Source organism: Thunnus albacares, chromosome 19 (assembly GCF_914725855.1).
Source record: "Thunnus albacares chromosome 19, fThuAlb1.1, whole genome shotgun sequence".
Taxonomy (NCBI): Eukaryota; Metazoa; Chordata; class Actinopteri; order Scombriformes; family Scombridae; genus Thunnus; species Thunnus albacares.
Window position 1 is genome coordinate 28978907 of NC_058124.1, and position 27460 is coordinate 29006366.

General features: G+C 39.5%; 1 protein-coding gene and 2 long non-coding RNA genes across 3 annotated transcripts in view; 1 reads left to right on the forward strand and 2 right to left on the reverse strand.

Moving 5' to 3' along the window:
• Positions 1 to 699: 699 nt before the first annotated feature.
• The window catches only part of npr1a (natriuretic peptide receptor 1a), a 42056-nt gene continuing 15295 nt past the window's right edge, over positions 700 to 27460 (reverse strand). Inside the window, exons 6-22 of the mRNA XM_044336078.1 lie at positions 16896 to 16990; positions 16274 to 16409; positions 15913 to 15997; positions 13184 to 13304; positions 13020 to 13094; positions 12809 to 12886; positions 12353 to 12457; positions 9999 to 10070; positions 9619 to 9778; positions 8928 to 9083; positions 5763 to 5931; positions 5230 to 5376; positions 4786 to 4909; positions 3611 to 3679; positions 3111 to 3285; positions 2552 to 2650; positions 700 to 1101 (exon numbers count right to left, since the gene is read on the reverse strand). Of these exons, the coding sequence (XP_044192013.1) occupies positions 953 to 1101; positions 2552 to 2650; positions 3111 to 3285; positions 3611 to 3679; positions 4786 to 4909; positions 5230 to 5376; positions 5763 to 5931; positions 8928 to 9083; positions 9619 to 9778; positions 9999 to 10070; positions 12353 to 12457; positions 12809 to 12886; positions 13020 to 13094; positions 13184 to 13304; positions 15913 to 15997; positions 16274 to 16409; positions 16896 to 16990 (2015 nt within the window). The 3' untranslated portion in view covers positions 700 to 952. The remainder of the gene's footprint in view (positions 1102 to 2551; positions 2651 to 3110; positions 3286 to 3610; positions 3680 to 4785; positions 4910 to 5229; positions 5377 to 5762; positions 5932 to 8927; positions 9084 to 9618; positions 9779 to 9998; positions 10071 to 12352; positions 12458 to 12808; positions 12887 to 13019; positions 13095 to 13183; positions 13305 to 15912; positions 15998 to 16273; positions 16410 to 16895; positions 16991 to 27460) is intronic.
• Positions 3882 to 4744, reverse strand: LOC122970155. The gene is made up of 3 exons (XR_006399162.1): positions 4549 to 4744; positions 4148 to 4489; positions 3882 to 4088 (listed from the first exon to the last, which is right to left on the reverse strand). It is a non-coding gene; the product is annotated as an uncharacterized LOC122970155 (long non-coding RNA).
• Positions 20013 to 27460, forward strand: part of LOC122970146 — a 23060-nt gene continuing 15612 nt past the window's right edge. Inside the window, exon 1 of the long non-coding RNA XR_006399153.1 lies at positions 20013 to 20083. This is a non-coding gene — a long non-coding RNA (uncharacterized LOC122970146). The remainder of the gene's footprint in view (positions 20084 to 27460) is intronic.

Genomic DNA, 27460 nt, shown 5'->3' on the forward strand with positions numbered 1-27460 from the left:
AATTAAAAAAATATATAAAATTTTTATCAATATCACACATTTTTAGTGTCTGTGATAGTTTTTACCTCATCTGCTTTCTGAAACAAAAGTTTTTTGTTTTATCTATATAATGAAATTTTCTACTTTGCAGTTCTTATTTTCAAGTATTTTTTAATGTCAGACGGAATTCAGACTTATAGATTTTCAGAGAAATCATGTAAAAACCAACAACAACCTAAAAGTGTCCAACAGTTGTTTAGAATAAGATCAAGTGAGCATGAAGCGAGAGGACTGTGGACGTTTCAGAAACAAAGAGTCATTGTGTTTCTGTTAGACGTGAATTTATGGAACTGAAAACGAGTCGTCTCCAGGGAGAGACTAAATGCTCTTGCTGGGCCTGCATACCAAGTATGACCCGCCCCTTCTCTGCCTCTGATTGGCTCTGACCCTGATATTTTTAACCCTAACCCTAACCAATCAGCCCTCGGGTGTCTTCCGTCAGACTGCAAGGACGCAGGTCCAGCAAGAGCATTTAGTCTCTCCTGTTTAATTTAATGAAGGAAAATAAAAATGTCTGCAGTTTACAGGTTGAACAATAACAACACACAGATAATAAAACACACTCAGTTTATTTCTGTATTTACACGCTAACTAAACTTTTGGTTTTCAGATGTTTTAGTTTACAGTAAAACATTCGTCTGTCTGTTTTTTTAGTTTGAGTTCTGCAAAGTCAACATGATAAATGATGTCAGAGGTAAACGTTCAATCAGAGAGGAGGAGGTGTTTAAGACCTGTCAGTCAGTCAATCAGTCTGTTTGGTGTTAGTGTGACCTTTGACCTCAAACATCCTTCTATCTGTCTGATATCTTTCTGTCTTTGTTTCGTTCTGTCACAAACAAATAAACATGTTTTCTGAACTTTCCTTTAACTCTTCCTCTCTCCATCTCATCACTGATAAATCTCTCTCTCTCGGTCACTTGTTGCTGTTGCTCTCTCCCAGCAGCCAGTACGTCCTCATGCGACCTTTGCCCTTCACTTCAATCTCTCCTCTGAGCTGCAGCTGGAAGCAGCTGAACTCCTCCACGACCAGCCGAGTCGCCTCCGACAAGTGAATCTTCAGAGCTGCAGAGAGACGAAATCAACAAACTGAGAAACATCACTTCAACATTTGCTGCACAGCAGTGCTGGAAAGTAACTAAGTACATTTACTCAAGTACTGAACTTTGGTACAGTGTTGAGGTACTTGTACTTTACTTGAGTATTTCCATGTGATGCTACTTTCTACATTTCAGAGGGAAATATTGTACTTTCTACTCCACTACATTTATTTGATAGCTTTAGTTGCTTTTCAGATGAAGATTTGACACAATGGATAATATAACAAGCTTTTAAAATACAACACATTGTTAAAGATGAAACCAGTGGTTTCCAACAATAAACGATATTTAGCCATATTAGCTGTCAGAAAACAACTATTTGCTATGTAGCGATATCACAGAGTAATGGCGACCTGAGCAGTGAATGAAGTCACACTCTCTCTCTCTCTGTGTTCTTATCCGAGCTTCTCTGTTCTTTGTTTTGGTAGCTGTGCTGGCTGCGCATGCGTGTTAGTCCCTCCGTGTCCGTTTCCAAGATGGCGGCTGCGTCACAAACTTTCTCGAATTACAGCTAAACAGTTCACTAAAATATGTTTCTGAAAACATTTGAGGCAGAAAAAGGCAACACAGTAACATAGTCTTGATCCATATTCGATCAGCTCTGCCTAGTTTGACAGTTTGATCTGAGTTTCATGAGTTGTCGGCTTTCTTCTTTTTTTTTCCCGGAAATAATCAACACACATTTGTTTTGGTCTGAGAGGTTGGTGCTATAGTGCGACATCTAGTGGCTGAATATCATGTATTGCAACTTAAAAGAGTAACTTAACACTGACATTTTTAACTTCCCACCTGGCTGCAGTGAGGTACAGGTGTACTCTTAGTACAAGTCTTTGACTTCTGTGGTGTTTTATGTCTGAATTGTAGATGATGAAGACAAATGTCCTCACAGGGACATTAAAGTGTATTCTATTCTGTTTTGTTTTGATCTGGATATACAGTACGGTGCAAAGGTTTTAGGCACTTTAGAAGTTTAGATTCTTCTCCATATTGCAACACCATCAGGGAGGCGTCTGATCATCTGCAGCAGGACAACGAGCCCAAACATCCAGCCAGAGTCATAAAGAACTATCTTCAGCAACAAGAAGAACAGGGAGTCCTGCAACAGATGGTCTCTGATCTCAACATCATGGAGTCAGTCTGGGATTAACATGAAGAGACAGAAGAAGAACTGTGGCAACTTCTCCAAGATGCAGGAACAACCGACCTGCCAAGTGCCTGAAACACTGTGTGTGCAGGTGAACCGAGGAGAACTGCTGCTGTTTTAAGGCAAAGCTGCTCACAGCAGATATTGATTTACTTTAGGATTTTGCTGCTTACTGAACTTTGTATCAAGTTAACTGATCAATAAAAACTATTCATGGCATCCTCACTTTACTTTTAGTGCCTAAAACTTTTGCACAGTGTGTGTTTGTTACCTTCTCCGTTGGACTCCATGCGTGACGCCGTGTTGACTGTGTCTCCAAACAGACAGTACCTGGGCATCTTCAGCCCAACCACACCTGTACACACTGGACCTACACACACACACACACACACACACACACACACACACACACACACAGACAAATTAGGTTTAAAGAGTTAACACAACAGATTTATCATTTCAATCCTGTAACATCATCAGACTCATGATGAACAGTTTTTTGGTTTTTTTTTTAAAGATGAAAATTGATGCAGTAGAACCAGGGATATTGGCTTTTTTATCCTGTCAAAACCTGGCGTCTACATTATCCACATTGCACCTGGAGGTTGGGGTGTGTTTTGCTAGTAATGGCTAATGTAGCCTGTAGCTGCTAGCCTCGAGCAGAGATGAGGAGCTACAGAGGTCTGGTAAACTCACTTCTTTCTAACGCCACACCCTCAGATTTTTTTACTTTTCAAACTTGTAGTCTTTAGCCCCAACCAACGTCATCAGTGACATCATCAGCTCCCTCTGGAGACACAAAAGGTTTTATACCACACACACACACTGACCGCTGTGTATGCCGATACGCAGTTTGAGCTGCTGGTTTGGTCGATGTCGGATCTTGAAGTTCTTGACGGCATCCAGCAGGGCAAGCGACATGCGTGCGACCTCCCGACCATGCAGCTTCCCATTTCTCACCGGCAGACCCGACACCACCATGTAGGCGTCGCCGATCGTCTCCACCTGAGGTGCAAATAAAAAAAATAAAAATAAAATAAATATATATATATATATATATGTGTGTGTGTGTGTGTGTGTGTGTGTGTGTGTGTGTGTGTGTGTGTATGTATGTATAAGTGTGTGTTTATATATATATATATATATATATATACAATGAAACCCTTTGAGGTAAATGTGTGATTTTGTGCTAAATAAACAGATAACTAGACAGAACTGAGTTGACTCCTGATGTTTCAGATGGTTATCAGTATCTGGTACAGAGACAAGTTCAGGACATGATTAGCCTAGCTTAGCATAAAGACAGCAGGGGAACCGTCTGTATTTTTACCTTGTAAACATCAAAGTTGTCGATGATGGCATCAAAACAGGTGTAGAGGTCGTTCAACAAGTTCACAACCTGCATGTAACGAATAAATAAATGAACTCTGAATGTTTACATGAAAATGAATGAAATCTGCCATTTTAATTTGTAGTAACAAGTCAAACCACTAGATGGAGCCAGAGAGGTTAATAAAGGTAAACAAGAGGATGTGACGCTTCAAAGAACTGCATGTGCTCTACTGAGTTCTACTAATCTGTAACTGAGTTCTACCGACCTGTAACTGAGTTCTACCGACCTGTAACTGAGTTCTACCGACCTGTAACTGAGTTCTACTGATCTGTAACTGAGTTCTACTGACCTGTAACTGAGTTCTACTGATCTGTAACTGAGTTCTACTGACCTGTAACTGGGTTCTTGTGATCTGTAACTGAGTTCTACTGATCTGTAACTGAGTTCTACTGACCTGTAACTGAGTTCTTCCGACCTGTAACTGGCTACAGACCCGTAGCTAAGTTCTACTTGGTTCTACTGAGTTCTTCCGACCTGTAACTGGGTTCTACTGAGTTCTACAGACCCGTAGCTAAGTTCTACTGGGTTCTACTGAGTTCTGCCGACCTGTAACTGGGTTCCACTGAGTTCTACAGACCTGTAGCTGAGTTCTACTGGGTTCTACTGAGTTCTGCTGACCTGTAACTGGGTTCTACTGAGTTCTACATACCTGTAGCTGAGTTCTACTGGGTTCTACTGAGTTCTGCTGACCTGTAACTGAGTTCTACTGATCTGTAACTGAGTTCTACTGACCTGTAACTGGGTTCTTGTGATCTGTAACTGAGTTCTACTGATCTGTAACTGAGTTCTACTGACCTGTAACTGAGTTCTTCCGACCTGTAACTGGCTACAGACCCGTAGCTAAGTTCTACTTGGTTCTACTGAGTTCTTCCGACCTGTAACTGGGTTCTACTGAGTTCTACAGACCCGTAGCTAAGTTCTACTGGGTTCTACTGAGTTCTGCCGACCTGTAACTGGGTTCCACTGAGTTCTACAGACCTGTAGCTGAGTTCTACTGGGTTCTACTGAGTTCTGCTGACCTGTAACTGGGTTCTACTGAGTTCTACATACCTGTAGCTGAGTTCTACTGGGTTCTACTGAGTTCTGCTGACCTGTAACTGGGTTCTACTGACCTGCAGCGGCGTGCTCTCAGCAGACAGGGCAGTGAAGCCGATGATGTCGCTGAAGTAGATCGTCACAGAGTCAAAAGCTTCGGCCTGAACCGTCTCACCTCGTTTCAGCTGCTCGGCCACCGAACTGCAACGCAGACAGTGACAGTACTGCAAATAATACTCATATGCATTTACTGTGGTAGTACTGCATTATAGTTACTGTGGAAGCCTCTCATAGTACTGCAGTATAATTACTGTGGTAGTATCTGGTAGTACTGCAGTATAGTTACTGTGGTAGTATCTGGTAGTACTGCAGTATAATTACTGTGGTAGTATCTGGTAGTACTGCAGTATAATTACTGTGGTAGTATCTGGTAGTACTGTAGTATAGTTACTGTGGTAGTATCTGGTAGTACTGCAGTATAATTACTGTGGTAGTATCTGGTAGTACTGCAGTATAATTACTGTGGTAGTATCTGGTACAGCAGGGCTTCAGCTTTGCGTTTCTCTTCGTGGTATGCCTGTGTTCGCTCCTCCACCAGCTCCTCCAGGTTGTTGGCGTACTGCTCCATACGAGACAGCAGGTTGTCCAGGATGTTGGAGCCGTAACCCCTGGCAACAGATGGACAGACAGGTGAAGAAGAGGGAGTGTGTGTTTTAGTTTTGCAGTAAAGAAAAGTAAATTGTTACTATGTAGTCCAGTATTTTGTTTTCTTATCTTGTGTGAGGAAGCTAAAGTTCTGATGTGAAAGATAATTCAGTTACTAAAGTTAAGAGAACACATCATTGTTCTCTGTGGGAATCACCTGTCTGTCTCTCTACCTGTGTTGTTTCCTCAGCAGTATCTCATCCTGTCTTTCTCTCTACCTGTGTTATTTCCTCAGCAGTATCTCCACCTGTCTGTCTCTACCTGTGTCGTTTCCTCAGCAGTATCTCCACCTGTCTCTCTCTACCTGTGTCATTTCCTCAGCAGTATCTCCACCTGTCTGTCTCTCTACCTGTGTTGTTTCCTCAGCAGTATTTTCACGGTGCTGAAGTCGGGTCGGTCGCTGGGCTCTTCGCTCCAGCAGCGCTGGACCAGGACTCCGAGTTCCTCACTGTGACTGTGGGAGCAGAGGGAGGGACGGAGGGGGGGGACACCACCCTGACACACTGCCTGAACAATCTCTGAAGGGGGAAGACAGATAGAAACAGCCTCTTCATTATTATTCATGGAAAGGTGTCTGTGTAAGGATGCATTACTGCTTTAAGAAACACAAAAGCACCACAATGGCCACAAAGAGACAAGAACAACCACTAGGAGACTCTAAATGACTACAAAGTTACATTTACATTTATTTATATCAGTGCATGCCAAATTATTTTTAAAATGTTTTTCAGTGGTTTTATATTTGAAACTGCAGTTGTCATGAAACTACAACATGACATGATAATTTATACTTTCCATGTAATAATAATTACACAGAAATTTCTGGTGTTAAATCAGTGACGTCTTTGAGGTTTTAGTTCTGGTTTCACTTTCAGAGTCATTCTGAGATGTTTGGTCTCTGACCTGTCATCCAGACCACACTGTGATGATGATGATGATGATGATGATGATGACGACCCCGTCCTGATGACTGTACAGGGTTATTACTGTGTCATCAACTCTCTGAGTGATGCTCCTGCAGTTTGATCTGATCTTGTCTCATGTTACTCTGAAAACATCAAAGTGCTGATTCCAATACGAGATCCAGCTGACTGAAGCTGCTGAGCTCAGTCCAGAGTATTCAGAGTAACATGATCCGACCTTTGTGAAGAGTTTCTGACTGTCACCAACAACCACATTGTCCACTGGAGGGTGCCATCTATCTATCTATCTATCTATCTATCTATCTATCTATCTATCTATCTATCTATCTATCTATCTATCCATCTATCTATCTTTTTTGTTTAAATTGATTTTGATTCTGTGTTACATTTATGATATTTTTTGGTAAAATAAACACATTTCAAACAGCCTCAGTTACTACATTAATAATAAATCCATATCAAGATGTTATGAGCAGCTTGTTAGATGCAGGAAATCTAAAGTTCATAAAATTCTCTCTGTTAGTTTAGTTCATGACATTCATAGTTTTGAAATTAGATCTTTGCTTGTTAAATGTAACGGCAACATAATAAACCTCACTCTGTGTTTTTTATATTGCTTTTTGGTTTAAGTTATGAATTATTTTTGTATATTAATCACATTTCAAACATCAAAATAACAACAAAAATTAACATTTTGTAAACAACATGAGGACGTGTTTGCAGATCTGATGTGATGTTCAAAATCCATCTGAAAAAACTGGCTGTTGAGCTTTGTGACTTCAGGTTTTGTTACTTTTAATATTATATTTTAAATATCGAGATGAGAAAAAAATCAGATAATATATCAGCTGATTTACCAGTGACATAGATATTTACTGTAGTGTTTGGGATATATTAGTGTAAAAAAAACTCAAAAAAAGAGTCACTGTTTTTAAATGAACTCAAACACATCTTCAACATTTACTGATCAGACCACAGATACACTGATACTGAGAGATCTGTGAGGAGATCAAATTAAATATATCACAATAACATTAACCTGAAAACTTATTTACTTTATTTGATTGTTTTGACTAAACTTAAGTGAACATATCAGTGTTTGCTGGAACTCAGACAGAGTTAATGCTGCTCTGAGAACATCACTGACATGTTGACATGGATGAGTGTGTGTGTGTGTGTGATGACAGCAGCGTGTTATCGAGCTGTCACAGAGGAATTTAAATAAACAGATTCTACACTGTTATCACACACACACAAACACACTGGTGACCTACTCAAACCTTAAGTCTTAATGTTAAATTGTGTAGATTTACATGCAGGAATCTGCTTTTTGTTCCCACTCTCAGAAAAATAATAGTTCTACAAAAGGCTTTGTAGTTCTACAAAGGACCATGACCGAATAAAGAACCTACTTCATTTAGTGAATGGTTCTTCAGGTATTTCATATGGTTCTTTGTAGTATGAAAAGGTTCTTTATGCTTATTTGAGTTATTTGATGGTAGGTGATGACATAAAATAAAAAAATAATGATCCATTTGATTTGATTTCACTTTTTCTCAGTACATACCGCAAAACTAATTTTCCGTGTTTAGTAATTGGTGAGAAACCGAGAGGAGGGAGGGAGACCGTCCTGCTCTCTGTGATCATCTCCAACGAGATCCTGTGCACATAAGTTCTGTTTTCATTTTTAGAGGTGTTCATCTTGAGGCTTGATACTTTGACTGCCAATGTGGGTTCGTGACTATGAAGTCCATCATTACATGGCTCTTCTGTGCTCATCTGAAGTGGACATTTTTCTTCTCTTTACTTGATTTATTCTAATTGTTGATGGGTTGCCCTTTTCAAGCTGTAATCACCCTTTGCATATTTGCATACATGATGTATGTGTGCAATTGTCTTGTAATGCTGATAATATTACAAGTTTTGCTCAGAATTTTTTACCTTTTTAACTTGTCCAGATATGTGGTTTTCAGATACAAAAAATTTAAATCGAATTCAGTTTTTGTTTGCAGATATGTTCATATGTATGAATGTAAATCATATTTTTTGTGTTGCTGGTATCTGTACTTTCAACAGTATTGTACTTCAAATGTTATGCCCTAATTGAAATGCTTTGATTTTTATAGCAATATCAATAAACTAAACTAATGCTAACAGATCATTCATTCATTTTCACCCTACATGTAATATTTAAATTTAATATCCTCAAAGAATCATTCACATTGTAGAAAAAAGGGTTCTTCACTGAACAAGTTGGCTCTGCAAAGAACTTTCTTGAAAATGGTTCCTTAAATAACTTATTTATGGTTCTTTAGGGAACCATATATCCCCAAAGGTGCCTCAAAGAACCATTTTTTGATGGTTCTTTGAGGCACCTTTGGGTATTCTTTAAAGAACCATCCACAGAAATAGTTCATCAATGAACCCTTCTCCAAAAGGTTCTTTGTGGAACCAAAAATGGTTCTTGTATGGCATCACTCAGAAGAACTGTTTTTGGTTCCAGTTAGCACCTTTATTATTCTGTGTGCACGGTGTGACTGAGCAGCCGTATGTCCCAGCATGGTGAGTAGAGCATGAACACAGTGTCTGACCTTTGGGAGTGAGAGTGTGTGTGTCGAGGTAGAAAACTCCTCTCAGCAGAGCCACTTCCTGCAGGATGATGCCGAAACTGTAAACGTCTCCTTTCTGAGTCCCACAGGGAGGAGGACAGTCCATCCTCAGCAGCTCTGGTGCCGTCCAGAGCTTACCTGCACGGACAGGTGTGTGTGTTTTATTTACTTGATTAACACTTTCACAAAACAGATGGTTCCATCAAAATTTGGTAACACGAAAGCAATAACAGTTTATTTTACAGTTTTTAAAGAGAACCTATTATGCTAATTTACAGCCATAAATGTTTATTTTTTTTACTCCACTAGTAGCTTTGCATAATTCACAGTTCAAAAAACTCCTTATTTAACTTGAACTGGGCCTTTATGCAGCCCCTCAGTATACACTGTGTCTCTTCACAGTCCATCTTTAAGGCCCCCCTCCTGATGAGCCCACTCTGTTCTGATTGGCCAGCTTTAAGTATCAGAGTTGTGTTGAGTTACTGCCGATGCAAACCCAACATTTCCTGCTTTACTGTTTCAAATTAAAAGCTTTTAAAAGACTAAATAAAACAGGAGACTTTTATTGTGAGGAATTTATAGGAAGTGAAACGTGTGAATACGCCCAAAACAATAGAAAACACCATAATGTTAGCGGAGTGGAGCAGTGAAAGTAGAAAAGTGTTTGTCTTACGGGCGTAGTATGCGTGTGTGTCCTCGGGGCAGCTGGAGTTTCGGAGACTGTCTAGACCATAGTCGGTGATCTTCAGGACGAAGCGACTGTCCACCACACAGTTTGATGACTTCAGGTTGCCGTGGGAGACAATGACGCTGTTGTGGAGGAACGCCATGCCCTACATAACAAAAAAAAAGCAAAACTGTTTTTATTTGGGTTAAATGTATTTATCCCTGAGTTCAGTGTGTGTTTTCAAAGAGATGGGGGGTATTTTGGAGTCTTTAGTGTCCCCTGGTGGCCACATGAAAAGGTGATTTCAGTGCATCGTCTCCATAGAAACATGTCTGTTCTCTGTAAGCCCAGCCCGTCACAGCCCCACCCCAGCGACACACTGTTACCTTGACAATGTCATTGATGAGGGAGTATCTGAACATCCAATCCAGTGTGATGCTGTCGCTCTCCATCAGGTCCTGAATTACACACACACACACACACACACACACACACACACACACACACAGTCGATACAGTGTCATTATGATGTCAGTGTGCAGGTGTGTGTGTGTGTGTGTGTATACATGCATCTCTGTTTCTGTGTGTGATCTGTTCTCTGTCAGGTTTATACACTCTGATGTCTGGAAGAAAAACATCTTTCTCACCGAGCAGTTTGAGAGCTTTGACGTGTTTCACAGAAGAGATTATTTTTGTATAAAGTAAAAGTACAGAGCCCCCAAAGTCCTGAGACGTGATTCTTTTTTTTATCTTGTATTGTGTGAACAAGACAATTTACTATAAATTCATATGTGTCTCTAACATGCAGCCTGACAATTTCAGATGCACACAGCCGCAATATAATGAAGAGAACTCAACTAATCAGGTTATTTTTTCATCTCAGCATGTCATACAATTACATTTTTGCTGCTCTGGAACATAAAGGAAGAAAGAAATCTATTCATTAACAATTTATAACTTCAGACTTTAATTATTTTCATGAATGACTTATTAAATATAACTGCAGACCTGATGAGTTAGAAAATGTTTATTAATTATTCATAATAATTTATTATGATGATTTATGATTGTGTACTTGGTCTTTTGTTCAGGGATATACACAAAGCCTATCCAGTGTGAATGCGATCCCAGCATTATGAATCATTAATAAAGGGTTACATGTTTCATACATATTAATCTGTAGTAAATTATGTTGTGTGCACAAGAACCATAACTAGTTTGTACAAAAAGTATCAGTTCTTCTGTTTATATTTCGATACTTTAATCTGCAGGCAGTAAAATCACTGGAATCCTCTTTAACTGAACACAGCTGCTTTTCTCTGAAGGAGGAAACTACAAACTTCTTACAGCCTCCTTTGATACTAACATGAGCTGGCAGACGCTGGAGTTGGATCAGCGTCAGATTATTTAAATTTGGCAGTTGACCATTGAGAACAATATTGTTAGAAATAACAGAGTGTGCATCCACCGATTCTCGTCAGGAGAAACATCCACAGAAAGGAAACTTCAGAGAGACCGGATTACCAGGAACACAGAAAACTGCAGAGTCATTAAACTAACAGTCATTAAATAAATGTGAAGGTATATTTTAAATTTAGTGAATGTAATCACTGTCACTACAAGGTTTCAGCAGATAAAACAGTGTAATCTTAGTATTTAAATGAGGTTTCACTGTCTGTGGAGCAGTAAACAAGACTTTTCTGTATTTCTTTTATCCTCTCTGGTCTGTTGTGATGAATCCTTCCTCCTCTCAGTGCATAAAATAACTCGACGGTCATCTGGCAACAGCCCAAACCCCACACAGCTCACATCAACCTACAGCAGCCTGACATGTGCTCCCATGTTGCTAAGTTACCGTGCTGGGAGGTTGCTAGGTTACAGCGCTGACAGATAACGAACTGAGAGGTGGAGAGATCGTCTGATGTATGAAGGAATGTTAGAGGACTGCTGCAAAGATACATGGAGCTGATAGACAGCTGATACATTATATTAAAGATGAGGATACATAAAGGAATAAGATCTAAGGATACAGAGAGGTCAGAGGGCTAAACGGAGGGATATAGAGGGTTGATAGAGGGGTATAGAGGGTAATAGGGAGTTGATGAATGGGTATAAAATGTTATAGAGGGATATAGAGGGTTAATAGAGGGGTATAAAGGGTAAATATAAAGGTAGAGACATGTATAAAGGGTTCATAGAGGATAGAGAGTTGACAGAAGGGGTTAAGGCTGATTTATGGTAAGTCGCTGTACACTTTTGATAAGTGTCGTTCAACAGAAATTGAAGAGTTGCGCAATTTATGCTTCAGCGAAAGGTTTCAGCCGTCTCCATGGTAACAAGACACTATACTCCGGCCGGCTTGATTAGTTATATTATATCATCCCGACCGGGACTGATTAAACAAGGATGTTACAAGTTACAGACCAAAATAGACCAGGTGTGCAGCATGAAAGGAAAGTGTCAAGCGTCACCTTTTCTGTCAAAAAAACATAATTTTGATAAGTGTCGCTTGACCTACCATAAATCAGCCTTTACAGGGGTATAGAGAGTTGACAGAGGAGTACAGAAGGTAAAAATGGGTAAAGAGGGGTATGGAGGTTTGATAAAAGGGGTATAGACAGGTATAGAGGGTAAAGACAGATAAATATGGGTATAGATGAGTATAGACAGGTACAGAGGGTATAAAGTTGATAGAAGAGTAAAGACGGGTATAGAGTGTAGAAAGTTGGGCTTGTTGTACCTGCAGGCTGCCTCTAGGACAGTACTCTGTGATGATGCACATATTTGGTGGGTCGATGCAAGCGCCGATGAAGCGGGTCAGGTGTTCATTCTGAACATCACGCATCTGCAGGAAGACAAAGGCTGCTGGTTCAAATCCCACCAAGAACATCGGCATGCTATTTCAAAGCAAGGCACCAAACCCCAACCGTCGATTCTCAGTGGTCAACTTAGGTAGAGTAGATGGGTCAGTAGTTCTGTTAGTAGTTCTGAGAGAAGGTAGGTTGCTCGGTCCTTCAGTAGGTAGGTTGATCGATTGATAGGTATGCTGGTCAGTAGGTAGATAGGTAGGTAGGTAGGTTGGAGAGTCAGGTACTTCTGTAGGTAGGTTGGTCGGTAGGTTGTATGGTGGGTAGTTAGGTAGGTAAGGTAAGGTAGGTCCATCGGTAGGTTGTTAGTAAATAGATAGATTTCTTACATGTTTTAGTTCAAACAGAACGTTCCTGGTCAGTTCCATGCGTTTTTTGTTGATATACTTTATGGCTGCCAGGTTTCCCTGCAGGAGACAAATTCAGCAAGATTACCACTTTACTCATAAAACCACACTGTTATTTTCCATTACAGCACTATTAGTGGTCAGAGGAGTGTGTTCAGTGTTAGCTGTTAGGTGGTGTAAGGCGGTTACAGACCTTATAGTATCCAGTTTTAGTGTAGATCTGGAAGTTTCCCTCCATGGTCATCAGAGAGCCGTAGTTGGATCCTTTCTGCAGAGAAACCAAATAAATTTGTTTTAATCAGTCAGCAGTGAGTAGAAACCATGTTTATTATGTTTAATAGTCAGTGTGATTGTTACCAGAGACATGGTGAGTCTGCTGCAGGCTCTCCGCAGGACTTTATCCAGGTTACTCATCTGGACATCATCCCAGGAAACCCTCCACAGCTGAGCTGCTAGCTCGCTCTCCAGCTTCAGCTTCCTGTTGGACAGACAGGAAGACGAGTGTGTGTGTGTGTGTGTGTGTGTGTGTTTGTGGTGGACAGTGGATGTATTATCATGTGTGTTTGTGTTTGTAGAGTCAGTGTGTGTGATGACAGAAGTGGGGCAGGGGAAACAGAGAGAGAGAGAGGTGAGGTAAAGGATAAACAAGAAACAGACGAGTGAGTTGAGCAGCGAGACAGAAACAGAGACAGACAAAGAGTCCAGGGGGTCCCTGTTAGAGTCCAAGGGTGGGAATATGGTGGAAAACCCCTAAATGTTTCAGGGCCCTGGAACATGCCCTGTATAATTGATTACTCCAGGTTGTAGATGGATGTAAATAAGCTACTGACTGGTAAACCTGTGAGATAATGGTGCAGTGTTTTAATTACTTCTGTACATATTTTACCAGGAGATACAGTACGTCCTGTGGAACCTGCTACCTGCTGGGGACCCCAGGAAGAGTAGCCACTGTTGCAATACAGTACCTAATGGGGATCTAAATAAATAAATAAAAAATAAAAATGTTGAAATATAGTCATTGAATTACACTTTGACTCACTGCAGTAATGGTGACATCTCTAGAGAGCAACACAGAAAAACATAATGCTATAGCTGCTGCTACTTGACATGTATGAAGCAAGGTTTTGTTTGTGTATGTTTTTTGTTGCTATTTATTATATGTTTATCTGTGTTTTTATTTTGCACATGGAAACGGCGCACTGTGCCACAACCATGAATTGGTTGGTTGATCACTTCCTGTGGCCATCACTTCCTCCCATTCCTGACCTGGATGGCAGCCCTGCAGGCTCAAATGTTGGAACAAAGGAATTAGATTGTCCTGACTGAACTGATCAATGGTACTTTGTCCTTCAGAATCCAGTAACTCTCTACAAATCTCACTTCTGGGCTACCTCCCCTTCCTCCAGCTGTTGTAACAGCACGGGGTTCCTCTTAGACCCTGTAAGGAACTCCTCTGGTGGGAAGCATCTACCTTCATTCAATGTGTAAATTAAACTTGGTAGTGACACTGGCAGTTACCATCTTGAGTTACCTGATGTGTTGGCACCTTTATCATGTTTACCTCCCATATCAAGACCTGAAGAAAACAACCTCCTGTGATCACAGACTGCTGAATCAATAGTCATCAAAGTTTTCTCTGCAGCTGAGTTTATTAACATTTCGTGAACAACTGAAGAAACACCAGGCCAACTAAACACCAGTTATCCTCAACTAGCTGGCCAGTGTATCATTTTATGAATCAATATATCATCGGTACTGTGATTCAATGACTCCAGAACCAGAACAAGAACATCTCACAGCTGTAATAGAAGCACTAATGTTTCCCATCAGGCCTTTCAACCATTTGCTGCTCTGTTATCTCTGGATGAACAGCATCAACCTGTTAGACTGCTGTGTCACAGAGTGTTGATGATTTATTGATGGAAAATGTTACACAGAACAGATTAAACCTACACACAATAATATTTCTAAACTACTCAGATCATACAGAAGTTATTTCATCATTTTCACTTGTATGATGATAATATTTAATCTAATCTATTGTATAAATGCAAAACAGAATCAATTTATAACAGCTGTAACACCAGTCACCAAAACTACAAAAGTAGTATTACATACATGAGAACATTTTCAGTTTCAGCTAAACAGTTAAAACCTTATAGTTTTATTTCCTCATCTGACAGACTCAGACTCGTTAGATTTAAAGGGTCAGGCTCACTTAATTTGAATATGTTGCAATAAAGAAGAAAGATTAGAGAAAAGTCAGGAAAAAAGTTTGGGAACAAGTGACCCATTTAAGCGGAGTTCCACAAGGCTCCATTCTGGGCCCACTGTTATTTTATCTTTAAGTCACTGACTGTTGATTTCTAACATTGTTTTTTGTGCAGATTGTTTAAAAAGTGTGAACATTCTTTGGGAAGTCTGGGCATTTTTTAAAAGTGAGGATAATTCTTACAAAGTGAGCAGATTTTTGGAAAATGAGAACATTGAGAACAAGGGCCAGACCCTGCTTATCGTTTGTTTAACATTGCAGGAAACTGTTGGAGTGATACAAAAACACAACAAAGTAGTTTTAAATATTTTCCCAGTTTATGTGTGTAGTTGAATTGTTTTTTGTTGAAGAATCTTGCTTCATTTTATCTACACATCCATACCACATCCCTTCTGTCTCATCTCTCTATTACATGAGAGAGAACGTGTGAAAAGGGGAAGACAGAGAGAAAGACAGGTAGAGATGAGAGATGGTTGAAGAGAGGGACGAGGAATAAACGACAGACAAGAGAAATGAAAAGAGAAAACAGAAAAGTCAAAGAGAGAAGTGAGAGCTCAAATCACCAAAAAGTGTGTTTGTAGTCGTGTACGTCTATCTTTGTGGGGACTCATTTGAGTTTTAGACCCTGGGAGTGAGTGAGGACATTTTGGTTGGTTCTCACTTTGGGCTGAACCTTCACCGAGGGTTAAAGGTTGGTTTTAAGGTTAGAGTTAGTTTTAGATTCAGTTTAAGGTTAGGGGTAGGGAAAGCATTATGTCAACAGGGGTCCTCACTAGTATACATATGTACAAATGTGTGCGTGTGTGTGTCTCACCTGTAGATAAAGACGGTGATGGTAACAATGATGACAAACACGAAGCAGATCACTATGGCAACCATCTGATGCATTGTAATTGTACCTGGAGAGAAAGACGTAGACATTAGAACATACTTAGTACAGTAAATGTGCATGGGGGTAATTTTGTGAGGGACAATTACAGCGGGACACTCTTTTAAAAAGGAAGACAATTTTTGGAAATGGGACATTTTTAAAAGTGAAGACATCTTTTGGAAATGGGGGGCCCCTCTTCAGAGGGCTGTCGGAGGTTAGGGGTCGGGGGTAGGAAATGAATGATGTCTGTGAGGGTCTTCATAATAAGGAAATACAAATATGAATGTGTGTGTGTGTATCATACGTGTAAGGCAGGCTGGATTGTCGTTCTTGAAGCCACACTCGGGGATATCTGGAGGTGGAGAGCCACCGGGCCACTGGAAGCTCCGCCCACTCTGCATGACCAGCTGGTTCTTACTGCTGTTATACACACACACCACCTGCACACACACACACACACACACACACTGTCACACCTGGACTGAACCTGCCATGTTTCTACAGGTTCATGTTAGTCTGATTTAATGGCAATGAACTCACATCAGTCCAACCTGAGACCAAACTTAAATATAAGGACTAATTCTGCTTTTTTTCATGTTTCAGATCATTAACTATAAATCCTGCTGACTTCATGTCCTGATATTCATTTTAATTTGATTTCCTTCTTTAGAGACAAGCTTTAGTTTTACATTATTTTTATGAAAATCAGTCTGCAGAGAGAAAATCCACCAGTCAGCATTGTTCAGTTGCCTTTATTTTAAGAGAGTTTACGAGGTTGAGTTCAAAACAAAACTGAGACTCGACAGCTGAAAAGGGTTTGATAAAATAAAATCTGTACAAACAAAAAAAATGCGTTTATGTTGTTGTTTAGCATCATCAGTGTGTTTTTCTCCCAGGTGATGACATCACGAGTCAAAGGTGTTTACCTGAAACTCTCCAGACTCGTAGTCCGTCATGTCCCAAACAGCAAAGTCCATCTGTCTGTCTCCCAACGTGTCCATCTCCACCATTCCCATCACTCCTGCACACACAAAACATCACCTTTTATAACATACGGTTCTCTTTCTTCTGTTTTATTATACTTATTCATTTTATATTTATTCATTTTATTGGACTCCTGTCAGTTGCTAATCTACCACACATTAAAGTAAAAATAAATAAAAACAAACAAGTAAAAATAGCTCAAACAACACAAGCACAACAATACACACTTATTGATAAATGGTTGACATGACCTTCTAAAAATTAATATCAACAAAGCACAGAGCAGCAAACAAACAGGTAATTATTAAAGTTATATTAAGTTCACAAACATCTAACATCTGATATAAAATGTTTATATTCAGTCACACCGTCTGCTTTAAGTCGTGAAAACATGTGCATCTATTTATATTTTCCTTTTTTCTTTCATTGTCTGTTTTCTATTTTTTCTATCTGAGTTATGTGACTGACTCAGTAATTTTCAACAACATATTATTCACAGAAAATGAGTGAATGAACACAGATGTTTTTGTTGATTGAAGTCGTCCAAGAAAATGACAACCAAGAATTTCACAAAAAATATCGCACACACACACACACACACACACACCGACCCTGTTCACCTCAAATACCTCAGTGCAATCAGCGCTCTGGCAAGAAAAATACATCACGAGTCCTGAGGGACTGAGCGTGTATGTATGTGTATGTGTGTGTGTGGTCACATTAGCAGCATTTCATTCTCTGCATTATGTTTTCGTACATTTTGAACATGTTTAGTATCCGACATCAGAACAGGATATAAATAACAGAAAACCACAAAGAGAACAATATGAACTCTTTAAAGAACATTAATGATCAGTTCTGTTTTCTGTTCACTTGAATCTCCTGACAGACTGTATATTAATTTTGTCATGTAAAGCATCTCTGAAAAATGCTCTATAAAGAAAATGTATTATTATTATCATTGATCGTTCAAACTAAGCAGCAGTTTGATATAATTGTGTTAAATTACGGGTTTCTGTATTCAGTAAAATGTTCTAGAAAGAGGCTGGATGCCACAACGTCTCCAGTTCAAGTTCAATTGGGACCCTTTGTTGCTTCTGTCTGCTGTCTGTTGGTTTGTTCTTATAAATACGTCGCATACAGAGACATGTGCCCTCTTATATATTTGAGATCAGATGATTTTAGAAATTGTTAAATTCAATAAATTGTTTTAATTAGCCTTAATAACATAGCATATTAACAAAATTCTCTTCTATGTATGCTTTTATTGGTATTTAACTCTGCCTGCTGCACACAAACCCCCCCTCTCTGTTTAGGCTACTTGGTTTCTTCCAGATAGAAAACTCTACGTAGTATCAGCGGAGCTCGTAGCGCTGTTAACTGCAGTGTGAGGTACGAACAACCAACCTCAGCTCATCACATGAAACTGTTTGACTTGAATGAATTTGTAAATGAGTCAGAGCCTCATAATTTCCCTGTAAAGTGACTTTAGCATCAGTGGTTTTAACCAGAACCCACAAGACATAAACATTAGAGTTAGCTTGATGCTATCATTAGCAGCTAAATTATTGTTTTTGTCAAAACAAATTCGCCGCACTGAAATGTGTCGTGCAAAACAGCAGATGGAGATAAATAGATTTTTTATAAAGAGTCAAGAGTTAAATAGTGTCAGTAAAAACAGCAGTCACATGTTTGGGGGCTTTCTTTTCATTAAATAATCAATGGTGCTGCTAGCTAACCAGCTAATGTTAGCCCTGGGTTAAAAACCTTTTCACTAACATTTTCTTGTTCAATATTGATTTTAAATGCAATACAGTGTTATTAAGTGTCATTAGTCGTAGATAGTTACTGAGAAGGGGCAGTTTGATCTTAAACATAGAAGCCAAAGCAGATAATTACAGCTAACAGCTAGTTTTGGTGTGAACATTAACATATGGAGTGTGAAACGCTGCCTTCAGGTATACGCTGACATTCTTCCTGACATGTTGACAGTCTTTGTTCAACAGCAGACGTTGCTTTTTTTCAGAAGGCTGAGACTTGACAGTGATGACCAGAGACTCATGTTTCTGTTCTATCAGTCAATTTCAGAGTTTAATCAGTAACCGGTTAGTACCAACCAGTCCTCCAAATTAAACTCCAGATCATGTGACTCCAGAACAACACATAGCAGCGTTTTCTCATCTGGCACCTCTATGGGCAGTAGTCGCCAGGATAACATCATTTGTCTGTGCTTTCCAAAACCGTTACACATGACTGTTAAACAATAATGATGTTTTATGATGTGACAACTCTGCGGTTAATGTCTGGTTAGGTTTAGGGAAAGATCATGGTTTGAGTTAAAATGATCACTTTGTTAAGGTTAGAGAAACATGTGGTGTGGGTTAAAGTTATTACTTCCTTAAAGTTAGGTCACCTTTGTCATCATGGCTACAATAATAACCACAAGGTTAAAGTTAGGGGACGATTGTAGCACAAACAGCGTCTATCAGCGGCAAAGTCCACCGTTGAGTTAATGCGTCCATCCATCCTCCTCCTCTGAATGATGAAATCCGTCCACATATATATACATCATCTGAACTGCACCACTGCTCCCCCTCACAGTTACTATGGCTAGAGGTTGTTTTTGGCCACTGAAATTATGACCATTGTGTTGCTTTTCTTGGCAGGACGGTCTTGTCAGTGCCAATCACAGTCTGAGCTCCGGTCTTATCCAGAATGTTATGGAGGTTAAAGAAGGACAGAACACATTCTGTTCAGTTTATATATGAGACGTCTGATGAATGATCATCTTCCGCTCTGAATGCTTACCTTCTGACAGACAGTTTAGACTGAACTGTTGTAAAAACTCATTTGTTCCATCGTCCATTAGAGGTGCAGTTTGTAGAATTTCGTGGTATCTACTGGAACGGACTTTATACCCCTTTATATCTTCAGAGGGAGTTGGTCCTCTTCCACGGAGCCCACTGCCATGTTTCTACAGTAGCCCAGAATGGACAAACCAAACATTGGCTGTAGAGAGGGACTTTCCTTAGTTTCACAGCCACCGTAGGCTCGTAGGAGGATATTCAATTGGTTGCAATCCGCAACCTCACCACTAGATGTCACTAAATCCTACACACTGGTCCTTTAAGTTGTTAACCGGCAGCAGTTAAATATTGTGGTGATGGAACGTTACAGGGTCACAGAGAGGTTTACAGTTTATAGGAGTATAGTATTTTAGTTTTTTCACATCTGAAAGATGCAGCTCCGTCTGTCTGGAGACAAATTCTCTGTGATGCCTGAAGAGGACAATAAAGTTTAATTTATCTGATCTATCTGCCCTGAAACAATAAAATCTCTCTGTTCTATAAGAAGACGTGTTTTTAAGGTAAAAAGGATTGAGTGTAGATTTTGATTCTGGTGTTTTCGACACTTTCAACGTTTTTCTCTGTGAATCCACAGAAACTTGGACTGTTTGAAGCTCAGAGTTTTGTTTCCAGCTAAGCGTCGTCTCTCTCAGATAATTAGATCACAGATCTGCTGCTGTCTGTCTGCATGAGTGTTTACAGTCATTAATTTGTGAAGTTTTTAAAGCTGTGAGGCAGTAAATAATCAATCAATCAATACATATTTTTACTTTCTGTGAACTCCTCATACAGTTTAACCAACTGCAAACTGTTTTTGTCTTTTGAACAGAACGATCTCTCTGTTTTTTATGATCATAAACCAAATAACTGAATAAGAGTTTTGGACAAAACGAGGCCTCCCAGCTGAAGAGTGAAACACATCTGAACTTCTTCTCTCTTTTTTCATCTCTTCATCATCTAAACTGTCAAAATGTCCTCTTCTCTCCTTCGTCTTGCATCATGTTTGTCTCCACCTGTCCCTCCCTCCATCACTCACACTTGTTTACTGCCCTCCATCCATCAATCCATCCATCCCTCCTCCTCCTGTGACGCACATGCTCAGTGATTAATGACCGCTGACTGTGTTCAGTGTGTGTTGGTGGATAAAAGCAGAACAATCTAATATAGAGCAGCCTGTTTATCAGCAGCATCAACACACACACACACACACACACACACACACTCACTCTCATGTTCTCTGTTGTCGTCTCTCCTAACAAACTGGCCTCATATAGACCAGTGTGGTCCAGTCTGGTCTGACTAGCTTGTTCCTTCCCAGTAATCATCAGACAGATAACAAAAACAGCAACATGCACATAAAACTGGAATCATCCAAATAAAGTTAACTTGCTTTTTAGCAGACGTGTGGACATACAGTATATAATACAGATATACTGTACATGTGTAACTGTCAGTTGTCCTTCTAATGAATATTTGATCCAGTTTTAGTGTATAAACGTTTATGAGCAGACGTCACAGGGTGTCATCTTTTCCACTTCAAAAACCTTTAAAATACTTTCGCTGTGCAACACATATATGCATGTTTTGTTTTTTTTAATTTCAATACAAAAACCTTTCATTTAGTCTTTGATTGGTTGAACAGACGTGATAAGTTCCTTTCTGCACAGAAAGAACGTCTTTGAGCATTTTAGGTCTTTAACAATTTAGCAATGAGGTGAGCTTTAACTGGGTAAATGAGAGTTGCCAAGGGTTAATTATCGAGTCGCATATCTTCATCATTTTGTTTCACTCATGTTGTAGAGAGCTGCACATATGCAGAGCTGCAATCACTGACGGCATCATATATGTTGCTGAAACTGTTTCATGTCTGCTTCATGTCAGAAACACGTCACCAATATTCAGCCTGACAGATCTGAGATCTGTGGAAACTGTCAGATCTCTGATTATAAATAAAGTTGTATGAGTTTGAAGAGTCAGTCAGTAAATATGGACGGTTCACAGTTCAAGAGGTTAAACTGCAGAAACAATCAATAATTTATTAGAAAAGTATAAATCAGATGAAACAAAGCAGCAGCACCGACTGACGTCCAGGCCCCTGAGGGTCATCAATGGGCCCCTCTGGGCCCCAGGTTGGAACCTGCAGGTGACCTCTTGGTTTCAACATTAAAACTACATTTGTTCTTTTTCAGAAACTGACAGCAGAGAGGTGGTCAGAGGTCACCTGGACACACCTGGACACTCCTGGACACACCTGGACACACCTGGATACACCTGGACACATTTATTCTGATCTGATATATTGTCTGTGTGGGAGTCCTTCACTACATTCCTTCAGTTCAGTTTACTTTGTTTCAATCGATCAATCTTTTTTTACTTAAAGTGCAGAATCAGCATGCAGTATTGTCCCAACACACTTTACAATTAAAGAGAAGACATAGGACAAAACATGCAGCAAACAGTTAAAGTAATCACTACATTAAAAACATCCATGTTAAACGATTGAACCCAACAAAGTTCTAGGGCAGGCTATAATGACGTGAATAATGGTAGGTTTTCAGTTTTGATTTAAAATTTCAACTGAACGTGCTTCTTTAACATGTAATGGACGGCGTTTCCAGAGAAGGAGCATGGCAGGCAAATGCTCTGAACAGATTTTTTGCTAACTGAAGGAATGACCAGGAGACCAGCATCGAGAGAGTCTGGTGCAGGTGTATATGGTGTAATGAGCTCAGATAAGTACAGTAAGGTGGTGCAGGTCCATGCAAGACCTTATAAGTTAAAAGAAGAACCTTATAATCAGCTTTAGCTTGCACTGGTAACCAGTAAAGAGGCCAGACTGGGTGTTATATGGTCAAATTTTCTAGTTTTTGTCAAGCATTCTGAACAAGCTGAAGACCATAGAAAAGGACATTACAATAATCAAGTCTGGAAGATACAAATGCAGGGATTACAGTTTCAGCACCACACAGTTATAAAATAGGCCGGATTTTGGCAATATTACTAAGATGAAAAAATGTTGTCTTGGTAATGGCCTTGACATGAGACTGGAATGTCAGACGAGAATCAAAAATCACTCCGAGGTTTTTAATGGTCGAGTTTCAGAAATAATACAGCCATCAATGTCAACACTCAAGTTCTCATACAAATGGCTGGTCCAACAACTAATAACTCTTTTTTATCAGCATTTAACAGCCAAAAGTTCATACCCATCCATTTTTTTATTTTCTGATAAACATGCCTCTGAATTGAGGAGTTGGGAAAGGTCATTTGGCTTTACAGGTACATATAGCTGTGTATCGTCAGCGTAGCAGTAAAAATTAATACCATATTTGCAAATGATGTCAAAAGCATCGGGCCAAGGATCGACCCCTGGGGTACACCAAACTTTACTTCTCAGATGTTAGGTTGTTGTGTTTTTTGCTGACTCATCACTGCACTCTGACCTTTGACCTGCTGACAGGACGTCAGGAAGTTGACGTCAGTTTCCTGCTGCAGGAAACAAAACGTCTCCCTTCACAATAAAATGTGAGGGAGCTGTTAGTGTGCACAGGAGGGACGTACGTCCTCTCAGATGTCACAAAGGTAACGCAGGTCATCAGACTACTGAAACACTGAGGTCCGATTACTGCACAGTAACTATTACTGATCAATAACTATTGATCACACACAGCTGACTGACAACTGAAACATGACTATTTATTTAACTTTTTCATTTTGTTGCATTTTTTCCTAATTAAGTTTATTGATAATGATGATAAAGATGTCTTTCTAGTCGTGTCACCAGTCTGAGTTGCAACTAATGATTATTTTCATTATTGATTAATTTGCTGATTATTCTTTCAATTAATTGATTAACTGTTTTGACTATAAAATGTAAAAGACTAGTGAAAAAATGGTCGTTATAATTTCCCAGAGTCAGACGTCTTCAAATGTCTCGTTTTGGTCGACCAACAGTCCCAAACCCAAAAATATTCAGTTTACGACACATAAAAGATTCAAATCTTCACATCTGAGAAGCTGAAACCAGCAGAGTTTTGGCATTTTTGCTTAAAAAAAATGACAATTATTCAATTATCAAAACTCAAAAATTTCTGTCAAACTAATAGTTGAGGCTGCATATTGATCAGTTTTCACTGTTTATCGATTATTTCTTTTGTTCAGAAAATGTAAATATAAAAGTGCATATCATGTAAATGTTGACTTGTTTCTATGAAACATTAATAACAAACAGAAACACACATAGTCTCTCAGCTGTGTGTGTGATCACATTAGTCAGTCATCTGCAGCTGAGCCCCGCCGTCAGCGTGTCACTTCCTGAGGACGTTTGTTTTCCACACCTGAACCCCCCCAACACACACACACACACACACACGTTTCCATCACTTTAGAGGACATTACATTGACTTACATTCATTTCCTGTAGACCAAAAGGGATGTGAGTCCCCACACGTGACTGTGTAAACAGATTTATGTCCCCATAACATGAGGAGTAACTGAAAGCAGAGACAGGACGGAAGACGAGGGGTAGGGCTACAGTCAGCTGAAATATGATGTCATGATTTAAATGAATCTGTTTACAGGAATACGCTATAAATCTCTTGTCTCTCTTTACGTTTGTCCTGATTTGTCTTGTCTTGTCTACATTTGTCTCTTTCTTTCCTGTCTTCCTTGTCCTTTTTTGTTTAGTCTTTTCTTCCATCTTGTTGTCCCTGGTCTTTCTTGTCCTGTCTTATCTTTCTTGTCTTATGTTGTCCTTCTCCGTCCTATCTAGTTTTGTGTTGTGTTGACTTGTTTCATTCATTCATGCATCATGTTTTCATGTTTTCAGGTTGTCCGTCTGTCTGTCCCATTCTCATGAACATATCTCAGGAATGCTGTGATGGAATTTATTCAAATTTGGCACAAACGTCCACTTGGACTCAAGGATGAACTGATTAGATTGTAGCGGTCAAAGGTCCAAATGCCAGGGTCACTGTCATCTCATGTCTGTCCCATTCTTTTGTGAACACAATATCTCAGGAACACCTGGAAGGAATTTCATCTGGCAAAAATGTTGGCTTGCGGTCCTCTCATGTCCTGTTTTGTCTTTTTTATCTTTTTTTCATTTGTTGAAATATTTTGTCTTCATTTGATGGCAGAAAGATGACAGGAAATGAGGGGGGACCTGTAAAACCTGAATATAGTTGGACCCAGCACCACCAGGACGCCCCTGTCTTGTCTTTTTCTTTTTTTTTAATGTCCTGTTTCGTGACGTCTTTGTTGTCTAGTCTTATCCCGTCCTGTCTGGTATTTATTGTCCTGTCCTCTCTCTCTCTGTGTCTCAGTGTTTGAGGACATTCAGTGAAGTGTCTCTAACAGTTTTACAGCTTCACAGTTTCTGGATTTTTCCATCGACATGATGAAACATCTCGTCTGTTTGTCTTTGAATGTTTCACAAACTAAAGAAACAAAAAGTGATTCTATTAAAAACCAAACGAATGATTTAATGTTTGAAACAACACAGCGGTTGACGGACCGAGACATTTTTATAGAGTTTAAATCACAGTCTGTCTGCTTTATTTGTCTTTCTTTGTTTGGATTTAAACTCTGTGGTGACCTCAGTCTCACTCTCTTTCATCCAGTCAGAAGCTGCTGTTTGACGTTTTTTACTTTTCAGGTCAGAAACTGTTCGACGATCTGATTGGTGGATCCCTGTGAACTCTTTCAGATGTGTCTTTGAGGAAAGAGTATTTACCCAAATGTATGATCAATAAAATGTTTGTTTGATCCAAAATTCACTTTGACCTCTGAATAACCTAATAATACTAATTTACACACAGACACACTATTTTTTCACTATTTTCACTGTTTTGACAAGCTTCACTATTTTTTGCTCTGTTTTTAAAAACTATTTTTACTATTTTTAATATTATATGATTTATTTGTACTATTTTCACTATTATTATTTATTGCCAACATACAGTGGAAATCATCAGACCTCCTGTGGATGTACAGAAGTTGCATTTTTATTGATTATATTGTTTGACGCTGTATAACATGTGATAATAAAAACATGAAGTTGGTTTGATGTTTCTCACAGCTCTCCATCAATCAAATGAGCCCTGACCAGTCAGCCAATCAGGAGGCATCACTGCCCGGTGAGATCACCATGGGAAGGAGACGCTGATGGTTTCCCTTCTCTTCTTTTTCTACTGAAGCTTTCTCTCTCTCACACACATGTTCTCACGGTTCAGCAGGGAGTTAGCGTGTTAGCGTAGCATGGCGGTCTGACACTGGGAACATGAAGACAGGATGTCTGGGACTGAAACCAACAACCAGGACGGGAAAATTACAGCGAGCACTCTGATTGGCCAGTCAGTCCGAGATGATTGAACTCTGCTGAGGCTCATGTTCAGTATCATGTTCAGAGCTGTGTCAGGATGTGGTTAGCTTAGCTTAGCATAAAGACCGGAAGCAGGGGGAAACAGTTAGCCTGGTTTCCATGTACATTATGTAGAGATGTCTGTCCACAGAGAAACACCTGATCAACATTTCAGTCTGAACACAAGGTTGAAAATTATATAAAAATATGTGTTCCCAAATTTAACCGTCTTAGTGAGGACACAGTATGGAAACAAACAGATGTTTCACACATGTAACTCATTGGGGAAAAGTAAATCAAATACCAAATTTTGTGTCTTCTTTCTGTCTTCATACTTCTATACTGCATTTATTAGACAGCTACTGTCCTTTTGATACTTTAACTACATTTAGCTTATAATATTTCTGTGCTTTTACCAGGTAGCTCAGGGTTTGAAAAGTGAAGCCAATGCTGAAGTGCCTTAAACCTGCATTCTGTCTAATTACCAGCAGGGGGCGACTCCACTGGCCAACTGTATGGAAGTCCATGAGAAAATAACTCTACTTCTCACTTGATTTATTACCTCAGTAAACACTTTCCTAATGAGTTTATGGTCTCAATCGCTAGTTTCAAGTCTTCTTCAATACAGCATGATGTTCATTTTGAAAATTATGGTCCCATTTAGAGTAAAATAGACGATAAAGCAGCGTATGCTTTAGGGCGGGGCTACCGCGTGATTGCCTGAGCAACAATGTTGATTGCATAACGTAACCATGGCGTAACCCCAGATTCACAGAGTACAGGCGTAGCTGCAGCTATTTCACAGTGTGTTTTCAGCTCATTAAAGTTAATTGTAACATTTTGGTCACCTACAAAAGTCTTGTTGAGCGTTTGGTTGTACTAAAAGACCCCCTAAGGAGTCGGCTGGTCAGTTTTTCTGTTAAGTACATTTTGTTTTAAGGGTTTTAAGCCTGTTTTTTGCTAGCAAAAAATTATCATTAGCATTATCACAGTTAGCCATAGACTGTAAATGCACCTTGCTAACCAAGCTAGCAGCTAGCGCTAGGGTCATCTCCAGCCTCTCGTCCAAATATGGTCACTTCTGGCTCCAAAAATCCAAGATGGTGACGGTCAAATTGCCAGACTGGGGACTTCAAAATGGCAGTCCAGAAACCAACGGGTGACATCACTGTGACTTTGTCCTTTTTTTTTTTTTTTTTACAGTGTTGAATGCAGGACTTTAACATGTGACAGAGTGTTTTTACTTCGAGTGTTTCTCTTTTTACAGGATGTGAGAACATATTCTTGTAGCTGTCAGTAT